A 27042-nucleotide genomic window follows, 5' to 3' on the forward strand; every position below is an offset into this window, starting at 1 on the left:
TAATAAATTACTATTCCACGCTGGTTCTGTAGCAATAATAATTTTTGCATTTAATGTAGCGCCTTATCACGTCATTGCGACATCTCAGAGCTCTTCACAGAATATTTTGTAAAGTGAATTGATTGTATTTTGATTGTGACAGCCAAGTGCGCACAGCAGTGTCCCACAAACATTTGTGGATTGAGTGACACAAATATTTTTTAGGGGGAGGGATTATTGTCAGTTATTAGTAATCGTTTGACATTATTAGTAATTTTTTTTGTTTGCTTTTCGTTTTGAGGGATTATTACCCCCGATCAACTAACAACCAGGTTCCTACTTACTGCTAGGTAAACAGAGGTGAGTGGAGTAAGGTAACTTGTCTAAGGTTTCGCCGTGCCCGGGAATCAAATCTGGGTTCTACTGCTTGCAAGGCAAACTCGCTAACCACTCCACATACCTGTTCGAATGAGTGGTCCTGTTTTTGGGATGTGAGAGGACAATCAACCATGTCCAGGTCAGAGCTATGGTTATTGGAGACTAAATTACATGGGAGATGGGAGCAAAAGGACACAACATTGACTGGCAGTAAAATAGGTTTCTACGAGTTTTCTATTCTAAGGTTGATGGTGATAACCTGCGGTCTATCGTGTGAGCTGTGTAAACCATCTGTAATCCAGGTGTATTATGCGAGTTCTGTAATACATGCAGGCCCCTTTAATGCGTGGTTAAAGGATTAGCGAATCACCTGTAATCCTTTTTATTGGTTGTTAAATACTGTAGATTATTTAGGGCATCTGCAATTCACCCGAATACACATTTACAAAAGGTTTGCGCCAAATAGGGCAACACAATTGTGGTTCCCCACGGGAACACAAAATAATAATAATAATCCTTGCATTTTATATAGCGCCTTATCACGTCTTTGAGAAATCGCAAATCAAATCGCTTCACAGAACATATTGTAAAGTGAATATACGGGTGTAGATTTTGTGGGCAAATCGCGGCAGACAAGTCACGACATCCAGTCATGGATTAAGTGACCAATTTTTTTTTGATGGAATTATTACCCCCGGAAAAACGATCCGCTAATTGACTAACATCCGGGTTACTTACTGCTAGATAAACAGTGGCATGTGGAGGAAGACAACTTGTCCAACATTTCGCCTGCCAGGAACCGAACCCAGGTCTGTCGCTTACGAAGCGAGTGCTCTAACCACTGAGCTACAGGACTCCGGAAATGATTCATGTAAATCAAATGTCACATTTCATTTTCTAATGTCTCCTGAACAAAGTGAGTTCCGCTCTATGGAACTTCATCCGGGCCTCAAAACCAACAGTGATGGACCAAACACTTTGAGCTAAGTTTGCTGCACAAAGAAAACTACTTTTCACCAGTTAAATGGATGCTCCAAATGCAATCTCAACCTCTTGAAACTGGTTCTATTTGCCCTGTCACTATGGCCCATTATGTCCTGACTAAAAGCATTTTCGATGCACAAACTTCAAATTTTAAAAACAAACGGCAACAATTTGCACTGCCATACATAGCATCTTCTCATAGAATGAACCTGTCAAAGCACTGAACAAACATGATAGGAATCATTAAGCAAGGGCAAATTAAAGGAATTTTAAAGGCAATAAAACCGCAGTAACATCAACAATGACTGCCTATCTGGCAGGTAAGCAGATTATTACTGGGTTTCCGCCAACAATGTGATGAATACTGTTTTAAAGATCTGCACCAAAATATGTAAGTACTCTACATTCATGATACGTTCACCATTCTGCAGACTATATTACTCTTTGCAACAGCTGTAACATTTAAAGGCTCTGGGACTCTACCCTGAGTGAAGGGTACTATATAAATGCAAGTTGCTGTTGTTTGTGTGCTAAGGATTGACATTTGGAATCATGCTAACATTTGAGGTTACACAGAAACCCAAATTAAAATTAATCCAAGGCTCTAAATTCCTCACAGTTTTAGCCTCTACACCTTCGTCCTAAAACGTACACTCATCCAAATTTGTGGAAAATTTGTAAAATTATTTTTTGACTGCAGAAAGCTGGCTTCCAATTTAGACCGAATTCCATCAAGACTTTCCCGAAATTCACACAACCTTAAACTTTACTTGAGCCCAAAACTAAGAATTGCAGTGTCTGAGGTTTCGTTAAACATTGGTTTTAAGGATAAAGAAAGGGGGAAAAAAAGTGACGGACAAAGAGATAACATCAGGAGGGTGTGTCATACCTTCTTCGAGAATGGGCCTTGAAACAACAAAGGGAATCTCTTGAAGTGGTTCCAGGGACTTGTGGCCTGCGCTGATCACCTTTATCTGGGGTAGGCAGATGACCAATGTCCCAGGCATGTTTGCCTCCGTGTGGTACCAGCTTCTCACTGTCCCAGGAATGTCACCAGCCACAATGGTACTGGGCGAGGGCAGGCTGTCATTCGGAAAAAACACGCAACACGATTGGATCTCCAGCTGAAAGAGAAAGGTCATGATGTCAAAAGAAGTGTCACTCCAACAGCAAGAACAGTTTATATTTCTTAACATCCCAACAACTTGTGTGTAAAAGGTCTCAAAGCACCAGAGGGCATCAATTTAAGATAGTCAATGAACGAGCAAATGGGGAGGTTACGAGAAATATTTTTCACCGCAGAGTGGTTGGGATGTGGAATGTCCTGCCCGGAGCAGTGGTTCAGACCAAATCCCCATAAGAATGCAGAAGCAAACAAGGTAGATTAGAGAAACAGGAAAGGTATAGACGTTTCCATGTATGTAAGGGATGCGTGGGAGGTGAAGACAGTTGAGCCACCATTGCAGGATCAATCATGGAATGAAATTCTCTGGTTAGATATGCTCAACAAGAAAAAGGCCAAACTAGCAATTTTGGATTTGCTGCAGATCAAAGTAGGGAGAACGAATCGTCACTTTATTAGGAGTGTATGTGAGAAAAAGAAGCTATCAGTAATATGGGACAATCAGCCGCAAATTAACACAAAATAATAATGATGATAATTCTTGCATTTGATATGGTGCCATCTCCAAAGTGCTTCACAGAATATGCTGTAAAGTGAATTGACTGGATATTTTGTTCAATAAGAAATGCTGGTACAACATGGATTGGATAGAACTTGCCAAGAAAGAAAACTGAAAGAGATCTAAGGGTGTTAGTTGACTTGTCACTCACCTCAGTGGGAGGCAGCAATAAAGGAGGCAAATAGGATGCTCGCCTATATTGTTAAAATCACTCGAGTTTAGATCCTGAAATGTCACTTTCAAGCTAAACACTGTACGATGGGCTGAATGGTCCCCTTCTGCGTTGTAAATTACTATGATTCTACGATAGCGATATCTTGGAGATGAGGAAAAAGATCTTCCTATTCTCATTGAAAAATTGGCATTCCAAGAAAAACTGTAGAAAGACCAAATCTATTCGTAAGGCAAATCCCGTAAGATTTAAAGATCGTAAAAACAGAAAAGTGTTCACCGGAGGAAAATGTAACGTGCAAAAGAATTAGTTTTTTTTAAATTAGAAACATGTTCCTAAGATGTTTAGAATTTTTTTTCCGCACTGTACAATACAAATATAAATTTACACATATATAGCGCCTTTCACATCGGGAGGACGTCCCAAGGCACCTAACAATCCTGGCTTGGCAACTGAGCTGGGGATGGGAGGCGAGGGGAATTGGGAGGAGAGGGGAATTGGGAGGAGAAGAAGTTAAAGCACTACACAAGCTGAATTAAAAAATAGTTGCCTGCAATCTCCCTGGACCTCCCGGAAAACTAAAATGTTTATGTTTTATTTTAGTAGCGTAGCCCGAACAGGTAGATTCTCAAAATGGGTTCCATCTGTTCCAGCTTGTTGGAAATGCCGAGGACTTGAACAATTCTGTCGCAAGTTTTAAACGTCCGTAACTGTTGCCAAAACCAACAGCCCTGAAGATGGCTGGAGGCTTCAGCACTGTCATGTTCATTCCAAGAATACCAATCCTCAAGAGCTTGAAACCTGAGGGCTTCACGGATCACTTAAAAACGCTTCAAGAATAACATTTTACACTTCTAGTGAATTGTGCGAGGAGTCCCAAAACCTTGAGTCATTGATATTGTAGATTAATAATAATAATGATCCTTACAATTGATATAGCATCTTATCACGTCGTTGAGACGTTTTAAAGCGCTTCGCCGAATATACTGTGAAGTGAATTGACTGTATATTTTGTGGATTACTTGACACTGTCAGATGGTCCGACACAGATCTCAACATGGACCTGGGGGGGGAGCGCAACCCATCAAAAAAGAGGTCCCAAACCAGCTTGTAGTTCACTCAGCAAACGTGTAGTTCACTGTTGAGTGGTCAGTTTGTTTATATCTGGAATTTTTTGGCTAGCAAGCCGGAAATTCCTGACAATGCAGCACCTTTAGATGTGTTCAGCTGTACAATGAATCACAATATCTCCTTTTACAGAATAAAATTGTGTGCGATGTCAGAAGTTTTATAATACTCTCGAGTCTGACATTCAGATCACAAGTGTTCTTTTCTATATACATATGTACAAAAATAAATGCTATTATTCTGTGCAGTTCAGCTTAAACAAACTGACAAGAATTCATTGTGGAAAAATAGAAGTTGAATTAAAAAAATAAATACTTTGTTACATTAAATCTCTGTTTCTGCTTTAATGCTATTTAAGGCATAAGCAGAGCTTAATTATGCTTTTGATCACTGGTTTATTGATCCAAGAATGTCGTAGATACTTTATTTGTTTTGGATGAAATACTCTCAGCAGATGTTTAAAATTCAGCAGATCTGCAAATATTGTTGAGTTACTCACCACACTAATTTGCTGTATTTGCTCAAATGCTCCCACAAGTACAGCTATTTTTTTCAACAAAAAACTTGTTTGCATGCAACTCAGGCCAGTGCTAAGCACTTGCTCAGACTAACGTGTGACCCTTCCCCTGTCAATGCATTAAATATGTAAACAGCATTAAATGAGTTACCCGATAAATAACTCTGTCAATTAATCACAAATAATAACGCTGCCAGAACGAACAAGATGAGTCATAATAACCCCCAAAAGAATGACTCCCGAGATACAGCGAGTTTCTACTTCACATTACAGTCTTGAGAATGTCTTAAGAGTCATGGAAAGTCAGGCTGAAATATTCTGATCGCCACTTTAGTGTTTTACAGCTGCAACATATTACAGTAAAACATCAGCTTGTTTTCATCCTCATTTGGTATTGCATTATATTACTGTTTTTATGGAAAGCATTTAATAGAAAACATAAAAATGATTTTACAAGGGGAAAAGAGAATGTTACTCAAGACTACCCATTCTCCACACGCCACCTGAACAATCCCGGCACAGCATTGTATGTGGTTGAGAACTGCAATAAACTGCCAGCAGTTTGCTACTTGTCCCGCAGTGCACCTTGATCTGAACCAAATATTTAAAAATCTAGGTTTTCAGTAATATAAAAGAGATGGCTAAAACAGGAAGTTGTTTGATATAAATAGGGAAATAAAAAGGCCCTGCAGCCCAAATGGCGAAAGGGAAGGAGAATAAATAATCCTTGCATTTTGTATAGCGCCTTATCACGTCGTCGAATACTCTGTAACGTGGCGTGACTGTATTTTGTGGGCAAAACATGGCAGCCAGTCCCACAAACAGCCATGACCAATTTTATTTGGGGCATTGTTGGCCAGGACACCAGGAGAGAGAAATTCCCTTCTCTTTAGAGAAAGCCTTTCGGTGCATTTCAGAGCAGAGTAGGATAAAGGTTTGTACCAAAAATCTGGGTGGGGTAGAGCTAAAGGAAGGCTGTGTAAAATAATTAAGAGCAAGTAGATGAGTACCTATAACATAACTGGGGAGTGGATGGGGTTAAGAGAGTTATTCAGTATTAGCTACAAGTGTTTTTTTACAGTTACAGATATGCGATGTGCTCTGGTAGCCAGTTCAACACAGCCATGATGGCCAAATTTCTAATGAGGAGGCAGATCACAATCAGGTTAAGGATTTTGCTACCAAGCAGCAGTGTGTATTCAGTTTCTAGAAGAGCTCCTTTGAGGGGAAAAATTACGGTGAGTGTTACACAAATTGCCTTTGGCATGTCAGACACTACTTGGGTTTCCCATTAACGCACATCGCCAAAAGCAGCGCATGGAATGCACACCATAGCTTTCCTCCTCCCCGGTTCTTATGTGTCCTTCCACATCCTCAGATCACACTCAATCTCTACCCCTACACTCTGGAACTCTATCCCGCATTTCCTCTTGCCTCCTTCAAGTCCTATCTAAAGGCCTACCGTCACCTCCCCGAGTCACCGGCTCGGAGTCAAGCTCCGCCACTGGGCGTAGTATAAACGCAAGTTGTGTTGTAGCTTTGTGCAATGACGCGCTATATTAACATCATATAAAGAAGTCAGATGATTAGAACTGACTAACGACTGTACAGTTAATGACGCAGGCTTAACAGCTATATAAAATATAGCGCCTTATCGCGTCTTCGAGACATCTCAAAGCGCTTCACAACATACACTGGAAAGTGAATTGACTGCATACTTTGTGGGCGATAAGCCACATAAGTTGCTTGTTATCAGAATGAAAAGCATAATTGGGAATGTTCTAAAAATCACTTCCTAAACAAAGCACTAATCTTAATTCCTGTTACCTGAATCTGACAATTCCGTAAATCAAATCAAGATTTTGTTGTTTTTTTAAAATTTATAGGCCATTTAAAATATTAAATGGGATTGAAAAAAATAAGGCCACTATTTTAAACAAAACGCTGAATACTGCAGATGCTGGAAATCTGAAACAAAAACAGAAGTCGCTGGGAACACTCAGCAGGTCAGGCAGCATCTATGGAGAAAGTGAGTCAACGTTTCGGGTCCATGACCCTCCATCAGAACTTATTCATTATTCAGCCATTATTTTAAGATGTTCCAAGACAGAAGAAGAGGACAAAGCTTCAGAGTTTTGAAGGGCAATTTCAGGACAGACAGGAGCAATTTTCTTTTTAACCAGAGGATAATCAACAACTGGAACAGGTTGCCAGGAAAGGTTCTTGGAAGCCAGGAAACTGGACTCGTTTAAAACACAGTGTGTTGCTACCTTGGGGGATACGAGAGGATGGATATTTTGGAAGGATGAAATCAGATGAGCCAAAGGGCCTTCTTTATTTGAACTGATCTCATGACCACTAATATTTTGAACAGCAGTGGTGGGATTTACATGAGAGTAACCAGGTACATACCACATGCAACATCAAACCCTTACGGATATGGCTTCATTTCACAAAGGCAGTATTTAGCATTTTCCAATCTTTCTGATTGAAGAGTGAAGAACTGAAATGTGTCTGGTAGAGATGTAAAATTATAACAGAACAAGTTGAATGCAGCTGTTGTTCAGGTTCAGTATTCAATGGGGTTCTAAAAATTTCTCAGGAAAGCGTTAAGAGTTACCAGCACCTCCATAATACTGCAATTCCTGCTTTCTTTTGGAGGGCCTTTTCAACCTCATTGTGTATTTGGCGGATTCACTCCCACCTTCCCTGTAAAAGGTCTATGTCACACAACATTCCCTGATAAGAGCGCTTTAAGACATCTCGAAGATGTGATAAGGCGCTATATCAAATGCAAGGATTATGATTATTATTAAGAGATCTAAGCTAGGGTACTTTTTCCTCCAAGCTTAATAATAATAAATATTTGGAGTCCTGTAGCTCAGTGGTTAGAGCACTTGCTTTGCAAGCAAGACACCTGGGTTCAATTCCAGGCAGGGCGAAACCTTGGGCAAGTTTCCTTACTCCACACGCCTAATAATAATCCCTCCAAAAACCCAAAACAATAATAAATTGGTCTTTTTCAATCTACGACTGTTTGTGGGACATTGCTGTGCGCAATTGGCTGCCGCGTTCGCCCACAAAATATACAGTCAATTCACTTTACAGTATATTCTGTGAAGCGCTTTGGGACGTCCTCCCGACGTGAAAAGCGCTATATCAAATGCAAGGATTATTATTATATTATTATTATTATATATATTATGTATATTTGCTACGTCAAATGCAAGGAATATTATTATGATATTAATCCCTGCATTTGATATGGTCGTTGAGACATCTCAACTTCTTCAAAGGATATACTGTTAAGCTGCGTGACTGTGTGCGTTTTGTGGGTGGATCGCTTTCGATGTACATCTTCTGGATGCACTCAGTAATCTGTCATTGCAGCAGCAGAACCTCTGTCCACATAATTTCTGCCATTCGTCACTGTTTTCAATCAAGCTCCACTCTTTGTGGTCGAAGCAGTGGCCTTCATTCAGTGCCAGTTTTCAATCAAGGATCAACAAGCTGAGAAAGATCAGGGGCTTCCTGGATGGGGATAATGTCAGAACAAACCTGCATCCTGCTGCTTTGTGGATGCACTCCATAACCTATCACTGTGTCCTCAGAACATTTCTCTCCCATTATTATTGCCAGCCACTGGCTTTGAGATATCTTGACGACATGATAAGGCACTATAATAATAATATTATAGTGGAGTCCTGTAGCTCAGTGGTTAGAGCGCTCGTTTTGCAAGCGAGAGACCTGGGTTTGATTCCCGGATGGGTGAAACCTTCGGCAAATTTCCTTACTCCACACGCCTGATAATAATCCCACAAGAAAAAAAACAATAATAATTTGGGCACTTCAATCCATGACTGTTTGTGGGACACTGCTGTCCACAATTGGCTGCCTCGTTTTGCCGACAAATATACAATCAATTCACATTACAGTCTATTCTGTGAAGCGCTTTGAGACGTCTAGAAGACGTGAAAAGCGCTATATCAATTGCAAGGATTATTATTATTATTATTATTAATAATCCTCGCATTTGTATATTTTGTGGACAAAACGCAGCAGCCAATTGCACACAGCAGTCTCCCACAAACAGTCGTGGATTGAGTGACAATTTTTTTTAAGGAATTATTACCCACGGTAAAGCGATCCGTCAATCGACTAACAACTGGATTCCTTCTTAATGCTTGGTATACAGAGGCATGTGGAGTAAGGAAACTTGCCCAACATTTCGCCTTGCAGGGAATCGAACCCAGGTCTCTCGCTTGCGAGGCAAGTACTCCAACCACTATAACCACAGGACTATATCAAATGCAAGATAATTATCATTGTTACTCAGAAATCACAGGTATAATTTCAATAAGGTACAAGCCACAATAGACTATTTTGGTCACTTTCAATAAGTACAATTTTGCTGGGAGTTGTCGATAGCAACTGCAGTCACTTACAGGAAAACGGGACCACTTAATACATCTCCAGTTGCTAATGTTAGCAGGTGGTGAAGCAGCAGGTAGAAAAGACATTAAAGAATTTAATGGTTCAATTGGCTTATTGCTTTGCCAGTGTTTTTAAAAAAATTAAACTGTTCAGTTTATAGCAATGGAAAAATGATCCCTTCTCAACACATTGCTGCAAACTCTCTTTATAGTTTTTTATTCTTTCCTGGCACAGTAATTGAAGCTCATATGGAGAGGCAAAGGGATTTTCTGCAGCATTTAATTAGCAGTGCACATGGCATTTGATGTGATATGCTCACTGGGGAATTCAACAGTTCAACCATTTCGCAACAGTATAACCTGACATCATGAGGCATTCATCCTTGGAGCTCAATTAGTTCTATTAACCCCTTTCCAAACATTCACATCCTATTTTTTCAGAGTGACAACCTTTCTTTGGCCATTTTTCCACCTGAACAGTTTCATGTTTTTTTCTTAATTCAACAAGATTCCATTCCATTAATTCACTGACAGAGTCAACCACCTGAATCACTAAATTCTACCATGTATTATTTGAGAAAGCGCCTTATCACATCATTGAGACGTCTCAAAGAACTTCACAGAATATATTGTAATATTGCTCACAGCAGTGTCCCACAAACAGCCGTGGATTGAGTGACCAAATTTTTTATTGTTTTTTTGAAGGGATTATTATCAATGGAAAGCAATCCGCCAATCGACTAACAACCAGGTGTCTACGTACTGCTAGGTAAACAGAGGTATGTGGAGTAAGAAAACTTACCTAAGGTTTCGCCCAGAAATCGAATCCATCCTTCTCATTTGCGAAGCAAAGATGCTAACTACTACGCTAAGAGACTCCTGTATATAGCATATACATTATGTACATATTATTTGTATCGAAAGTTTTTGTGTTTTCTGAGAAGTGGTTAACATTTGCATAGCCCTTCAGTGCAAAATTAGTCTTTAATTCAACAGACTTTAATAAGTGGGGTGTACACCTTTGCTCACCCTGCCTGTTTTTCGGGTACATGTTAAAGATCCCATTCTATTCAAAAATCTCCTGGTATCCAGGCCAACGACCTTCCGGGCAAATTGGTGATGTACCATTTGCGCAGAGAGCAATGAATAGCTGGAATGGATCAATTAAAAAAGATGCTACAGGCAAGAGCATTCAATACATTTAAGAAACAGCTTGGTGCTGCAGAGGCAAGGTGGGAGATGTGGGAACTCTGGAAAGATTAGATCAAATGGGCTGAAGGCTTTCTTCATCTATACTGCTCTCGTCATGTGACTCGTGGGATCTCGCTGGAGAGAAGGGCTGCCATATTTATTTATAAAACAATCATTACGCTTGCCAGTAATTACTTGTGAAACTCTCAGAGATGTATCAACATTATAAGGTGCGATAAAAATGCATGTTCTGAACAGTTGTCAACCACAGCAATGTAAATGCCTTCAGCTACTGCAACCCCACTCTCTGAAACTCCCTGTTTCAATCCCTCACTTCATCTTTATTTATTTTTGTGGAGTCCTGTAGCGTATTGGTTAGAGCTTTCGCCTCACTAGCGAGAGGACCTGGGTTTGATTCCTGGGCAGCGCGAAATATGAGGCAAGTTTTCTTACTCCACACACCTCTGTTTACCTAGTGGTAAGTAGGAACCCGGTTGTTAGTCGATTGGCAGATTGCTTTTCTGGGGGTAATAATCCCTTCAAAAAAAATAATAATAATTTGGGCACTCAATCCAAGGCTGTTTGTGGGACACCTCTATGTGCAATTGGCTGCCATGTCTCGGCCACAAAATATACAGTCAATTCACTTTACAGTATATTCTGACATCTCTAAGGCAATTTGAGATGTCTCGAAGACATGATAATGTGCTATTTCATCATTATTATTATTTTTAATTCCCACCTTAAGACCTCTCTCTTTGACCACACTTATGGTCACTCCTACCTCCCGTCCCTTGCCCAGCATCCAACCCCGCCAATGTGCAGCACTCCGAGACACTATCCTTTTGAAGGGCGATGTATAAAAGCTTCAATCAAAATTTTAAAAAATGAGCAAAGTCACCTGATCCTAAGCATTTGAGCAGCAATTGTTGATGTAAGTCGGGGCACAAAGAACAAAGCCGCTGGAGCTATATCCATTCAAATAAAATCCGCTCAAAGTGAAGCTCTGGCCAAATTCTTAAATACACAAACTAATCTATAATCCAATGCGTAACATCCACATTGGCGGCATCAATAATAACTATCTCGACATTGTCTGAATGGTCGGTGGGAGGGAGGGGGGTGGGGTGGACTTAGCAACAGGTATGTGTGCCTATTGCATACACCTCTGCATATGCTCAGTGGCACTCCAGCTTTCAGAGGAAGCTGCAATCCTCAGTTTTATATGACTGGTGTAGCCTGGCCCGTGCGACACAGCCAGCACAACACAATGGTCCTACTCATGTTGGCAGATTAGCTAATAAAACTGAGCGACGTACACCTTCTATATTATGTGCACTGTGATGGCTTTTACTAAATCTTGCGATCATAAACAAACACCTCCAAAAAACGACATAATCAAAACACATTCACGTTCTTGTGATGTACACTTTTAGCGTCGACTGGCTGCAGTTACCACAGGACTAAAGGTTTAGCTCTATCTCCTGTTTAGTGGCACTGATTCGATTTTCAGGCCTCGCTGCTAGTGAACACCTGCAGAAGGTGGATTGGAAATCCAATCAATGTGTCGGATGCAAAGAAGCTCCAGTTTTTAAAAATAACAATAATAAATTGGTCATTTCAATCCACGACTCTTTGTGGGGCACTGCTGTGCATAATTGGCTGCCCCACTTCACCCACAAAATCTACAGTCAACTCACTTTACAGTATATTCTGTGAAGCGCTTGGAGGCGTCTCGAAGACGTGATAAGGCTCTATATCAAATGCAACGACTATTTCTTTTTTTACTGTAAACGATTCCAAACAAACTTTCAAATTGAGATTAAAAGTTCCCAAAGACCATCGTACTGCCCCTTGAGGTTGCCCAAAATTCCACATAATCTTAGCCTGTATGAGCACTTTGTCTTAAAATTTAACAAGTGGCACAATTGTGGAAACGTTTTTTTTAAAGTCGGTCTTACTTTGGAAGCTTTTTTTTAAGAAAAAAATAACGACAAAACTGTAGGCTTCCAAATCAGTAACTCGCATTTATATAATGCTCTTCACACGAAGCAGTCTCGGAGCACTTTGCCAGCTTTTCTTTCCGTTCCCTGATCAAGGCCGTTTTTTTCCACCTCCGTCACATTGCTGGCCTCCATCTGCACCTCATGACCAAAGCAGTGAAAACCTTCGTCCACGCCTTCGTCACTTCCCAGCTGGACTACTCCAATCCCTCCTCGCGGGTCTCCCCATCTCCACCATACACAAAATTCAACTAATTCAAAACTCCAGCACCCAGATATTCACCTGCACAAAACTCTGTTTCCCCATCACACAATTCTTACCAGTTTGCATTGGCTCCCGATCACAGAACAGGTCGATTTGAAGATCCTCTCACTTGTTTTCAAACCCCTTCATGGCCTCTTACCTCCCTACCTATCCTATCTATCTGCTTATCCCCCACTCCACCACCCTCTACCTCCACTTGGCTGGCTATGGCCTCCTCTTCGTCCCTCGCTCCCTCCGCTCCACCATTGGTGGCTGTGCCCTGGCTCGGAGTCACACTCCGTCACTGTCAAGCGCTCCAGGACGCATGAAGAGCGCTATATAAATGCAAGTTGTTATTGTTGCTGTTGTAAACAACTGAACCCAAGAATTTTCTACAATTTTCAGTCAAAAAAGCCACACAGGTTCAGATGAAGTGGGGATTTGGGGCCTCTGGCACATTGATAATTGAAAAAAAAATGATCTGGCATTTAGTGCTGTTGTCGGGGTTCTGTGTATGGGCTTAGTTGCGTATGCACACAGCTCCGCTTTCTTTGAACTCAGCCCAGGGTGAGAGCCGTTCAAAAAGAGTAGTTATAAACTTCGCCAAATCGCTTTAGTACAGGAAACAGTGTCAAATAGCTCCTTGTAATATATCTTGGAACGTAAATTCACAACCGTTTTAAAGAGTGATTTTTTTGGGTGCGGAAACGCTGGAAGCATCATCGTCATACACTTCAAATCCTGCTGCTTTAGTCAAATTAAAATAAATGAGCAAAGTCACCTGGTCCTAGCATTCAGAAGCAATGCCACTTATTCTAGAATTGTTCAAACGAGTTTCTTCATTTAAAATTGTACGCTGGTGGATGATTAAAAAGGACGAGGGGTCAGCCGAGGTGTGTATTCCAAGCTTTCCACATTAAAAAAAAATTGGGGTTTGAAATAAAAACTGTATGTACGTATATTACTTCTTTAGTAACACTATTAAATATTAATAATAATCGTTACATTTGATATAGCTGCAGCTTTCATTTCAGGAGGGCGTCTCAAAGCCTTTTCTAAGATATAAAGTGCAGTGATTATGTATTTTGTAGGTGAACATGACAAAAAGTATTGAGCAGGAACCTCTCTTACTATTATTTTTTGTTTAATCAACAGTACACAAAAGTTAAATCCTGTGGTTTTAGATAAGATCACAATTTGCTAATGCTATTTTAAATAAAATCCCAGTCAGTTTATGTTGACAGATATTTATTGGCCATGGTGACATTTATGCTCATTATCTGAATTTCTGTTTAACTCAAGTTCTGATCTGATTGTGATTGTTCAAGATGCAACTGAAATCTTTGAACTGAGAATTTCAATTTCATTAAGATGCTACCAGGGATTAAGGATTTTGATGATTAAAAAGTGATCCGAGAAGTTGTGTCTTTTTTCACTGGAGCTGAGAAAAATAAACCTTGCATTTGCTGTAGCGCCTTATCATGTTGTTGAGATATACTGTAAAGTGGATTGACTGTGTAATTTGTGGGCGAAAAGCGGCAGCAAGTTTGCGCACAGCAGTGTCCCACAAACAGCGATGGAGTGAATGAGCAATCTTATTTGGCAGATTGTCGGCCAGGACACCAGGAGAGAGAAACTCCATTCTCTTTTCAAACAGTGCCATAGGATCTTTAACATCCACCTGAACAGGCCGATACTGCAACACATAAGATTCTATGAACTCAATCGATCACTCCTTTCTGACAGATCTCGAGTTAGGGGAAACTACATTGGAAGGTAAATGCTTCATTGCGGGACAAAACCGAGGTCTAAACTGCAAATAGAAATCAAACCTATAACCGTAAATCATGTTATAATTCAACACACTGTTCATCAAGGGAAAGAAAATGAAGTAATATGCCAATAACAGTACTCATGCTGGGGGTCAGATTCTGTTCATGGAAACCATCTGGTTCAGTCCCTTCGAGCCACACCAAACACAAATGATCTTTTAAAAAAATATCCTATTCATTAATGTATAACAGCTGCAGCACTGTTACTTCATTTTTCCATGGTAACGTCCGTTCTGTTTCAAGGATCTTATTTCAGTTTTGGTAGCAACGTATTCCTCCACCAATATTGAACACATTCATGTGTTAAATATGAAGATTTATTGCAAATTCCTGAAATAGAATCATTTCTTTTTAATTGGGGGGTTACATCAGAACCTGTAAATATGGAATATCAAGTTCTTCCGGGGAGTAGGGATGTATACATTACAATTTCAATTATTTCTATTGGCAGATGCCGGAGCAATATTTTTCAGCTTCTATCAGCAATAAAAATCAATTTAGTTACTGATAGAGGTTGAAAATATCAAAATCTATTTTCAAATTCAGTACTTGTAGTTTTTTTCCCGCTCCCCTCCCCGCCCCCCCCCACACACACACACACAGAGGAATTGTATTCGACTGACATTTATCTGTTCGGTCATCCATAAAAGGATTTTATCATAACTTTGCCAGTGTTAAAAATAATCTCACTTTTCAATGCCGTTAAGTGTTCAGTTTGGGATCCATTACATTTCTCGCAGGTCCATTGTGCTGTGGGAACGAGACGTCTCAACGACGTGATAAGGCGCTATACCAAATCCAAGGATTATTAAGGGCATTTATGGTTGTTAGTGCCAAATTTACGATGGTTGCTGGTTCTTTAAACAGAGGATAATCAATAGCTGGATAGCTGGATGAACAAAGAGAAAGGGTGGTTGAGCACAGGACCGTGATTCTTTAAGAAACAGCTGTTGATGTTGGAAGATATAGGGGGTGTATTCAGGAGGGATGAGATCAAATGGAGCTTCCGTACCTTTCTTTCAATCCTGTTCACAAGAAAGCCTTTCAGCCCATTTCATCCCTCCAGTACACCCATCCTACCATCGTCCCATCACAGCATTAAACTGATTTTAAAATGCGCCCCAGTCGCCTAGCTCCTGTCACCCTTCCGTGTAACCTGTTCCAGTCATTAATCACCCTCTGGATAAAGAAAATCTTCTTGGTGCCTGTACTGAAATTGGAAGTCGAAATCTATATCCTCTTGTTTGACGGCCTTGAAGCATCTTACCCATAGAAACCAGTTTAAAGAAAATGAACTTATTGTCTAATCATAGAATCATAGAATCGTACAGCACAAAAAGAGGCCATTCGGACCATCGAGTTTGCACCGGCTCTTTAAATACAACAATCAATGTCAATTCCACTCCCCAGCCCTTTCCCCATAACCCTGAAAACCCATCCTCCTCAAATACCCGTCCACTGCGTTTTTAAAAGTAGTTATCGAATTGGCCTCGACCACCCTTTCAGGCAATGCGTTCCAGATTCGAACAACTCGCTACGTGAAAAAAATTCTTCTCATCTCCCCTTTGCTTCTTTTAAATACTATTTTGAATCTGTGACCTCTAGTCACCGACACACCCACCAGTGGAAACAGTTTTTCCCTTTCTAACCTATCAAATCCCCTCATGATTTTGAAGACCTCTATTAGGTCTCCTCGTAACCTTCTCTGCTCCAATGAGAATAATCCTAACCTCTCCAGCCTTTCCTCATAATCAAGGTCCCTCATTCCTGGTACCATCCTCGTAAATCTCCTCTGTACCCTTTCCAAAGCCTTAACATCCTTCCTATAGTGTGGTGCCCAGAACTGGGCACAGTATTCTAACTGAGGCCTAACCAGTGTTTATATGGGTTAATCATAACCTCCTGACTCTTGTACTCTATGCCCCTATTTATAAAGCCTAGTATCCCATATGTCCTTTTGTACAGCTTTATCTACCTGTCCTGCCACCTTCAAGGATTCATTTACCTGCACCCCCAGGTCTCTCTGTTCTTTTACCCTCCCTTAAGATTGTATTACCAGTCTGTATTGCCTCCCCTCATTCTTTCTACCAAAATGCATTACTTCGCATTTCTCCACATTGAAACCCATCTGCCATGTGTCGCCCATTTTACTGTTCTGTCTATGTCTTCCTACAGTTGGCTACTATCCTTCTCACTGTTTACCATCCTACCTAACTTTGTGTCATCCGCAAACTTGGAAATGGTGCTTGCTATACCCAAGTCCAGATCATTTATGTATATTAAGAAGAGCAGTGATCCTAATACCGATCCCTGGGGGAACGCTACTGTGCACTTCCCTCCAGTCAGAAAAGCAGCCGTTCACCACAACTCTCTGCTTTCTGTCTCCCAGCCAGTTCTGGATCCATGCTGCCACTCTCCCTTTTATACCATGGGCTTCTATCTACTAAGAATCTTCAATAATCCTTACATTTGAAGTGGCGCTTTTGACGTCAGGAGGACATCTCAAAGCGCTTGACAGGATAATATTATAAAGATTGTGTGTATTTTGTGTTCTACTGCAGACAACTTAAAAAAAGTCCTGCAAAAACCAAATTCCAAACTCAGAATGAATTAAAAACGTTCCTAACATTCTGCATGTTCTTAAATTTCCAACATTTCAGACAGTGGTCTTAACTCTAAAGAGAACGCGAGGAATATCGAGGCTGGTACTGTATTGGCGGGGAGACTCTATAGTTGTACAATATGGTAAGCATAGTTTGCAAAAGCCTGGACAGATTTCTCTTTATTAAACTACTGTCACATTTTAAATCAGAGGAATTCAAGTGGGATCATATTTTTGGAAGCATAAAGGAGTGTCTTTTTGGTGTGGTGAGGATTTAGTTTAATGCTATATAGTAACCATTAATAACGTGACATTTTTACTGCGAAACTGCAGTCCTCTGTCACGGAACGTGAAGGGTGTCTGTTGTGAATGTGAAACATGACACAGTGGTTATAAGTCGCTGGTGTCTCAAATTTTAACGTCTCCTGGTTGCAACTTAATTTCACATGGATGGAAGAAATTCTGTATTCCACCTACATGAAGCGACAATAACTCAACATATTATTGGCCTCATGTGCTGTATAAATTCCATTCAATGCAATTCATTTCTTTCTGCTTCGCTTTGAGTGATATGGCTGCTGCTGGCACGGGTTAAATGGATAAAATAAATTTGGTAAAACAGCTGGGTAGGTTTCACGGGAGCCTATTAGTCATGAATCAGATTGCTCATAACATTGGAGAGTGAAGTCTGGCCTATACTTTTGGCTGGCGTTATCAAGTCAATTCTCGTCCGTACTGGAGAATGGAGTGGACTTCACAGAGCTTAGAAGATGCTACCCCTCAATGTGAATCGGTGAAATATGCCTCAATCTTACAATACAATTTATGTTGTTTGTCTCCCCCACCCCCCGCCCAAAGAGTTTGCGTTCTAAAATTATTTTGTGTCTCATAAAATTTCTCAAGGAAGCTATAAATCACTGTGACCTCTTACAGAAAGGCCGTGCTGAATTTTAATGAAATGCTGTACTAAAAAGAATTGAATGTCACCAAAGCATGAAAGTTATAAGATAGGAGCAGTTGGCAAAATTGAGTCCGTTTTGAAGTATACTCCACTCCATTCTTTTATCTCTCCTTTCATGCCTTCGCCCATGACCCATTTTCCAATCTGTGTTTTTGCTATCTCTTTTCTCAGTTACCCTATTCGGTTACTACTACATCAACACGGCAATAGGTATGCAGGTGATGAATTTTCAATTCTCTTTTATATTCAGAACCAAGTTGAAAAGCCAAAGACCATGATGAACGACGCCACTCGGTTGCAAAGAGTAGCAAAGAATTATGAAGAATAAAATAAGAATTATCCTTACATTTGACATAGTGCCTCATCACGTCTTCATCGAGATGTATCAAAGTGCTTCAAAGGATTTTTACTGTGAAGTGACTGTGCATTTTGTAGGCGAATGCAGCAGCCAGCTTGCCACAGCAATGCCCCAATAACAGCCATGAAGTGATTGACCATTTTCATTTGGGGGATCGTTGGCCTGTACTCGGAGAAACTCCCTTCGTTTTTTTGCCACTGGATCATTAACATCCACAGACAACAAAAAAGATCTTGGTTTAATGTCTCATCTGAAGGATGGCACCTCCAACAATCCAGCACACCCCCAGCACTACATTGGAGTATCAGCCTAGAATGTGAGCTCAAAATCCTGATGAGGGTGGTGGAGTGGGGTGAGTCTTGAAACAATAATCTTCTGACTCAGAGATGAGAGTGCTACCGACTACGCCGGGCTTACACCTAAAGAGTAATGGTAGCAATATTCCAAATCCTGGTTGAATTTTTTGCTTTCTTACAAAGTTGAAAGTTGTTGTTTGCAAAAAAATGTTTGCAAAAAAGTGGAAAACAAGTTAATGGAGGAGGCATTAGCAATGGAGGTGTGAGACTCTATTTGAAATTGGAAGAAGTAGCAAAGAAGGATTGAATTAGAGACAAGAGGTGCCAATTGATGGGTAGCCTTACAATAGACATGAAGAAACAGACTTAGAGGAATTGCAAGAAACAATGTTATTGCTGACGGGTCACAGGGCATGAAGGAGATCTAGGTTCACTGAATCAGTGGACAGTCAGAGAACGAAAGGGTCCATGCAATGTGAAGACGACATTGCATTCATGAGAGTGCATTTATCATCAAGGAACGAGTAATAACAATAATAATCCTTGCACTTGATATAGCACCTTATCACGTCTTCGAGGCATCTCAAAGCGCTTCACAGAATATACTGGAAAGTGAATTGATTGTACATTGGTAGGCGAATCATGGTAGCCAATTGCGCACAGGGTAAGGTTGGATAATGAATGTAGGAGATCAATGTTCTGAAGAAGGGAAAGAGAGAGACAATTAAAACAAGTCCTGCTCAACCACTGAGTTGATGGAAAAAATGCTCAGAGAATGAGCAAAAGACATCACCGTTCATTGCCAACCTGGCATGGCTCAGATCTGTCCCTTGGCGTGTGGGAAAGTGCCCTGGAACATTATTTGGACGTTCCAACAGGGTACAATTCTGAAACATAAATCTATATATAGCAACAGAGGCAAATAAACTGAGTGAAGTCAATTAGAATAGAGAACACTACATGTCAATATGTACAAGTCAAGAAGGACCGTAGGGCTTGGGTCAGTGCTTCTAAATTGGAGTACAACATGACCTGGAGCAAGTGCCAACAAATCAAATTTGCTTAATCTGAAGCAAATTCATTCTCCCACATTCATACAGTGGAGGTTGGCCAACCCTTAATGTATAAGTAATTGATTAATCTGATTCCACAGGTCTGGAGGCAAGAATTGACTCGTAACCAGAATCCTTCCTCCGCGTTTCTTCTTTTAAAAAAATACGAACTCGTTAGCCCCATCCCTCTCTGGACAACTTAGTCAAGATCATCTTATTCTCAGTATAATGAAGCCAAATAGGCATCCCCTCCTTAATCCTACACGACATGCAAAATAGTAGATCACCTCAAGGGACCCTTCCTCATTGAGCACAGTATTCCACAAATGGTGACCAATTCCAAAAGAATATTTTCTGCATGAGGCACAGAAAGTGCACGATATATTCACAGTTGGCAATATTCTGTAACATCTGTGTTCAAGCAGAAAATGAAAGCAATGCTATTTCATGCCACGGCCCTAAAACACACTGTCACGTGGCTGAAAGCAGAAAGGCTATTAATCCACCCAACCATGGATCCAAGGTAAAATCTATGAGATTGCCAGGAGACTCCTGAGGCCCCACTCTTACGCAACCCTAATGTCAAAAGCACTTTGCTGCCTGACAGATGCCCAATATATTTGGACGTGAGAATATATCCAAAAAACATGGAGATCACTGACTTGCACACTCTCCTTCCAAGGCATATTTATAGCACACAAGTTTCACCAATGCAGCCCATCCATATTGGGATACAATACTGTACAGTCTTAAGTGATTCAACATGCTATCCTGCATTCAGGGCACAATATAAATGCAAGTTATTGTTGATTCAATGGAACCGCATTTCACCCACAAACTATCCAGTCAATTTACTTTACAGTACATTCTGTGAAGCGCTTTGAGAGGTCTCAAAGGCTTGATAAATGCAAGGCTATATCAAATGCAAGGATTATTATTTATTATTATAACCGAATGGCGCTAACCTCTTCCTATTTTCAGGTCTCTGCTGAAGACCTTTCTTTTCGATCGCGTCTTTGGTCACCTTCCTCCCCCTCCCCCGGCTCGGCCCCGGGATCCGTTACTGTGAAGCGCTCTGTGACACCGTCCGGCGTGGAGGGCATTGTATAAAAATCCAAATTGTTGTTGTTGGTGTAATCAAAAAGATTCCTATGTTGAATGTGGCTGATCTCAGGTCTTTGCTCAAAGCTAATTTGATGTTTCTGGAACTCACTGAAATCATCAAAAGAAAGCTAGGATAAAACAAGGAAAATAACTTATATTTGTTCAGCACCTTTCATGTAAAAGTACAGCGTCTGAAGAAGTATTCACAGAAGGAGAATCATTTGAAATTAAGTGAACGTTAAATTGAACGTTATTGGACCCGAGCGGGGGGGGGGGGGGGGTGGGTGCTGTGGGGATCAGGGAGGGTGGAGGGCAGGGAGGATAGGAGGGTGGCCGAAGGCATGGTCGATGAGGAGGGGCTTGAGACGTACCTTGAAGGAGGCAAGGGAAGGGGCGAGACGAAGGGAATGTGGGATGGAGTTCCTAAGGGTAGGCAGAGTGATTAACAATGCCAGAGTTTAACACTCAATACCAGGGGAATGTCGGGAAATAAAAAAACAGGGCAAGTTGGATGACAGGGAGCACAACTTGGAAAAAGTCTCCATCAAGATTCAATTTGGGACTGTGTATGTTAAACAACCAAAGCTTGTCCTGGAAGCTTTTGTTGGCTTTCGACCATGACACCATACCTGCTATTCACAGTCACAAACATCTGAAGCCAATAGTACGTAGATAAGGATACAGAGGTCATGGTTGGCAGTAGGATTTGATAAATAGATCAAGTGACGGCACACCAAATAATTCAAAGTGAAGTAATTTACCAGATTGTACTACTGGTTAGGGTCATATTTTATTTGAACCTGAAGTTTATAACCTCAGGCTTTATGAACATCACATTTTCATTCCCGCTGTATATTGCAAGATGTGATTTTAGAAATAGTAATCATATGAAGAAATATCACTCAACACACTGGTTTTGAAATAACTTTTTGAATATTAGAATCAACTCGTGACCCTATAGAGATTGTGGAATAGGTTAAGTCCAATGTTTACAATTTCTATTACCAGCAATATTACGTTTTATTATGTTTATTACCAATAATATTTTGAAAAGGACAGTATACAAAGGTGTCACTTTTTTACGTTAACTCCATCATTACGTGTTAAGCATCGAAAAAGCATGTGTATTCCTCTGACAATATATGATATCAAGCACCAGAAGCCACAGCTTAAGACTTCAAAGACTAAAGAAATTTATGGTTGAGAAACATTTTTTGTCTGCACATTACAAGTGTGGATAGACGGCAGTTTGAATGATGCAAATCTTGATCAGGTGGCACATTGTGGCTTTTATGCATTGGGTGTTTTCCATATACAAACATTTCTGTATCATGTGCCCAAGGGTACAGAGGAATTACAGCTGCCCTCAAATAGGTAATTAACCAAGGTTATTCATGTAATTAATAAATCATCTGCACTGGTTAATTGCATAGTTAAGGGAACTGAGAATTCCCTCTGTGCATGTTTACACATGGTGCAGAATACATATCTGTTGGCAGAATCAATATTACCTTTCAAAAGGGAACTAGATACATACGTAAAAAGAAGTGGTGAGGGAAAAAGGGCAGGTGAATGGGACTGAAGTTACTGCTCTTTAAAAGAGCCAGCACAGACATGATGGGTCGAATGACCTGACTGCTCATAGAATCATAGAATCATAGAATTGTACAGCACAAAAAGAGGCCATTCGGCCTATTGAGGTTGTGCCGGCTCTTTGAATAGAGCAATTAATGTCAAACCCTCTCCCCAGCCCTTTCCCCATAACCCTGCAAATCCGTCCTCCTCAAATACCCGTCCATCACGTTTCAGCGCTTTGGGACATCCTCCCGACGTGAAAGGCACTCTATAAACGTAATTTTGTTGTTGTTCTTCTTCTATGGTTCACTTAAGAACGCTCAGCAACTGGAACGGGCAACTTGACAAACCCACAGAGCTTTTGGCCTCAAATCAAGTGGTGGTTGTGGAGAATGCATTCCATTAATTTGTTGTTTATAATAATAATGAGCCTTGCATTTGATATAGCGCCTTATCATGTCTTCGAGATGTCTCAAAAGGCTTCACAGAATGTACTGTATTGAATTGATTGTATATTTTGTGGGCGAATTGCGCAGAGCAGTGTCCCACAAACAATCATGGATTGAAGTGACCAATTTATTATTATTTTTTTTGGAACAAATTATTAACCCCGGAAAAGTGATCCGCCAATCCATTAACAACTGGATTCCTATTTACTGCTCGGTAAGTAGAAGTGTGTAGAGTAAGGAAAGTTGTTCAATATTTCGCCTTGTCGGGAATCAAAACCAGGTCTCTCGCTTGCGAGGCGAGTGCTCCAACCACTGAACTACAGGACTCCAATATGGTATGTATTACCGTATTGAGTAATCCTAATACTATATATTAGCCTGGTTTGAAATATTTCTCTCAACAATGCTGTTTTAATAACTACACAGCTTCTGAATAATCACAGATGCAGCATTTTTTTAAACTAGGTATTCAACCACATTTATAAAATATACATGCTCCCATATACCCAAATTCCTTAGCCATTAATTGATTTTGTTTTCTTACCCGCAGACAAACCCAATCAAATTCATTGAAACACAGGCACAGATTTAAGAGGCAAATCTGTAGAGAAAGCGTACCCTTATAGTGCAGTTTTAGCACAAGCTTTGTAGCTATAAAACAGCACATATTGCTAATGTTACTAGGTTCCAGACTTAAAAGGTGCAAAATGATAATTATAGAATTCGTTATGAAAACATTCCCTTGATCTCTATTCCTTTGCAATAATATAGTTGGCCCGATATGATTGTAAAGGAATCCTTGAACTTTGTTGTTGCAAATGTCAAATAGACGTTATTCCAAATGAAGTCCTGTCACAGATTGGCTGGAGCACTTGGCTCGCAAGTGAAGGACCCAGGATCGTTTCCCAGGCTCGACAAGACCGTAGGCAAGTTTCCTAGCTCCACAGCAGTAATAGGAACCTGGTTGTTAGTTGATTGGTGGATCACTTTCCTGGGGTAATAATCCCTTAAAAAAAAAAGGAGTAATAATAATAATTTGGTCACTCACTCCACGATTGTTTGTGGGACACTGCTGTGCGCAATTGGCTGCTGCGTTTTGCATACAAAATACAAAATTCACTTTACAGTATATTCTGTGAAGCTCTTTCTGTCTCAACAACATAAGGCGCTTCATCAAATGCAAAGATTATTATTATTTGACCATAAGGTGATATCTCTGCATATCCACACAATGGAAGCAAAGCTCCAGCATTGGCTTGTGTAAAGCAATACTCAAAAGAGGACTACTAACTATCCAATGACCTAAATAAAAATCGGGAGACAATCTTAAACACATCAGTGCTTGGAGCTGACTAGCTTGGTGGGCTGAACCTATTTCCTGGACTGTTTGTGCTGTGTTTTAGCTCTAGGCATTTATGGGAATTACAGAGAATAAGTCGAACTTTTAAACAAAGAAATTATTACTCTCAATTCGCAATTGGAGTTGGTACCAGCGTGCCTTGTAATATTCTGCAATAAACAGGGAACACGAAGCAGAACGCATGAATCATGCCTGTGTTTACAGGACCTTGGAGTGCATGGGAAACTCTGACTATTTTTGGGCACGGTGCACAAGTGCTACTGCAATCCAAACAGAATAAATGAAAGACAGGATCTACGCAGACGTGGTCTGAATTATTAACATAATAATCCTTGGATTTCATGAGTACCTGATCACATCGCCGAGACGTCTCAAAGCAATTCAGAGGATGCACTGCAAAGTCTAGTGACTTGTGCATTTTTGTAAGTGAACGCGGCAGCAAATTTGTGCACAGCAATGTCCCAAAAAACAGCCATGAAGTGAGTGACCGATTTTATTTATTTGTTGGTCAGGACAATGGGAGAAACTCTCTTCTCTCTTCGAATGTGCCAAGTGATCTGTAAAGTTCATCTTAACACGTAGACAGGACCTCGGTTTAACATCTCACCTGATACTCCAAACAAACCTTGTTTTGTCATGTTCATGAAACATCCAGGGATAACAATCTGATGACTAATTGACCATTCTTCATGGGTTCACGAATTATATTGGATAAAACTTAAAACAGATGTATTTATTGAGGCTTTGTTTAACAGAATAAAAGACCAATAACATGTAGTTTCTTTACCTGGCTTCTGGTCACAGTAATGTCTTGAGAATTGTAACAACAATTTTATACTTGCAAATATTGTTCAGAGACCCAATATTTCGCATAGTCTTAACCTTAAGACCACTGTCTTTGAATATCACATTCTCTTTTTAATAAACACGGAAAACTGGGCTCTAAATTAAGACCAACTTTAAAGTTCTAACATCCAGAGCAATCTTGAATTAATGACCATGCTCTTCGGTCCAAGATTTCTTCTTCGGGTTTGATCACAGCTAAAAACTGTATTATTACAGACATCTGTTTTTTTGGTCAGCCAGGTGTCTGATATATGTGGAAACCTATCACTATGCTTATGAGTATCTAAACCAGACTGGATGCCATTTACACATGGAAATTTCCCCGTGACTGGAATTCCCACTCTCTCTCTCTCTGGAGTGATGCATCCTGCTTGTCCAATTCTCGAGAGTATTAAGCACAGGTAAGCAAGAGCCAAGGGTTAGTGACCTCTGAGTGCGTGTCAAGGATACTGTTGGAGTTTAACTAGCTAAAAGATTCATTGAGATCACTTTCTGGCAAGCTTCCTGCTTGCCCGGTTGTGATGACCCTACCCCATTAGGGCTTTGGTTTGCAGGGTTAACAAGCTGAGTCGTAAGAATCTCTGCCCCCAGTGACCGATTCAACCAGCCTGCCTCATACCATTCTGATCATACGAAACCTTTAAAAAAAGCATTCACAACCTTAACCTGGATACTATAATCAGATTAACCACCGCACCTTCAAGAGTAAATTATTTTTAAAATGAAAAATGATGCTAAACCAGTACATATGTTCTAAAGAGTCAGGACTACTTACCTGCAATGTAAGGCATTTGACAGCATCCCATGCACATCCAATGAGCTGTTTCATTCTCTCCTCTGGGCTGCTCCATTCTTCAGAGAAACTCTGCATTACTTTGATCGGTACGGTGAGCGGGCGAGATTCTTGAACACAAGAAAACAAACAACACTTATTAACCAGTGACAAAAGGAGTCGTAGTGGAAATCATTGGGGAGAAATTATACCTTTTAATTTCTCCGCTCCCTCCCTAACTTTGTTCAAGATCCATCTCAAGACCTACCTACCTGCATTTTCAGTGATCTTCCTCCTCTCCACCACCCACCCCCTTGGCACCCACCACCCATCCCCTTGGCACCCACCACCCACCTCCTGGGCACCCACCACCCACCCGCTTGGCACCCACTCCCAGCTTGGATGCCAAGTCAGTATTGATAAGCACCTTGGGATATCTTCCTGACGTGAAAGGAACCATACAAATATAAATTTATATTGTATTTATGTAGTATTTCAGAGATCAGAATTTGGCAAATTCTGAAAAACAACCTTCACTTTGATGCTTGTTTTCTTTGACTTCTTTTAAGGACTCTAGAAAAATCATTTCCAAGTTAAAGCTGAATTCAACATTCAATTGAGCATGTCCATCTACCACACAGTAGGTATACACGGATCAGCAACCTTTGTTCATAGAGGTGGGCAGCCAGCGATATTGGCTGGTGCAGAATCACCATAACAATCTTTGCCACTTCAATAAATCCTACCATGTTCACAACTGAATATCAAGGCTGACATGGTTTCAAGGCCATCTGTTAACCTGGAGTTAGGGGAAGTTGGAGACTTTTCCCTTTGGCTGTGGAAGCAAATTGGCAAAAGGATTTGGCAAAACCAAATCTTGCTGGCCTTGTGCACTACCTTCTCTTAATTTTTTTCCTCTTTCTATTCATTTCATCCATGGTTCTTAAAGTGGAGAAATTGATGGTTTCCCTACTATAAGAACCACAATGTAATACTTCTTCAGGTAATCTCCTTCAAAAACCAAATTGAAGCTTGTTGGCAACTGGTGGCCTTGACTTATTCATTGACACAAGGTCTGCAACAGATCTATGTCTCTGTTTCTGTTTTTTGCTGCAACACATTAC

The 27042-nt window shown here is 40.5% G+C and overlaps 1 protein-coding gene across 1 annotated transcript in view; it reads right to left on the reverse strand.

Annotated features, from left to right (window-relative positions):
• The window catches only part of LOC103179701 (vacuolar protein sorting-associated protein 13B), a 481880-nt gene that overhangs the window by 209197 nt on the left and 245641 nt on the right, over window positions 1-27042 (reverse strand). The window contains 2 exon segments of the mRNA XM_007895087.2: window positions 2231-2465; window positions 25922-26049. Coding sequence (XP_007893278.2) covers window positions 2231-2465; window positions 25922-26049 — 363 coding nt within the window.

This window comes from Callorhinchus milii, unplaced genomic scaffold, assembly GCF_018977255.1.
Source record: "Callorhinchus milii isolate IMCB2004 unplaced genomic scaffold, IMCB_Cmil_1.0 Scaffold2, whole genome shotgun sequence".
Lineage (NCBI taxonomy): Eukaryota > Metazoa > Chordata > Chondrichthyes > Chimaeriformes > Callorhinchidae > Callorhinchus > Callorhinchus milii.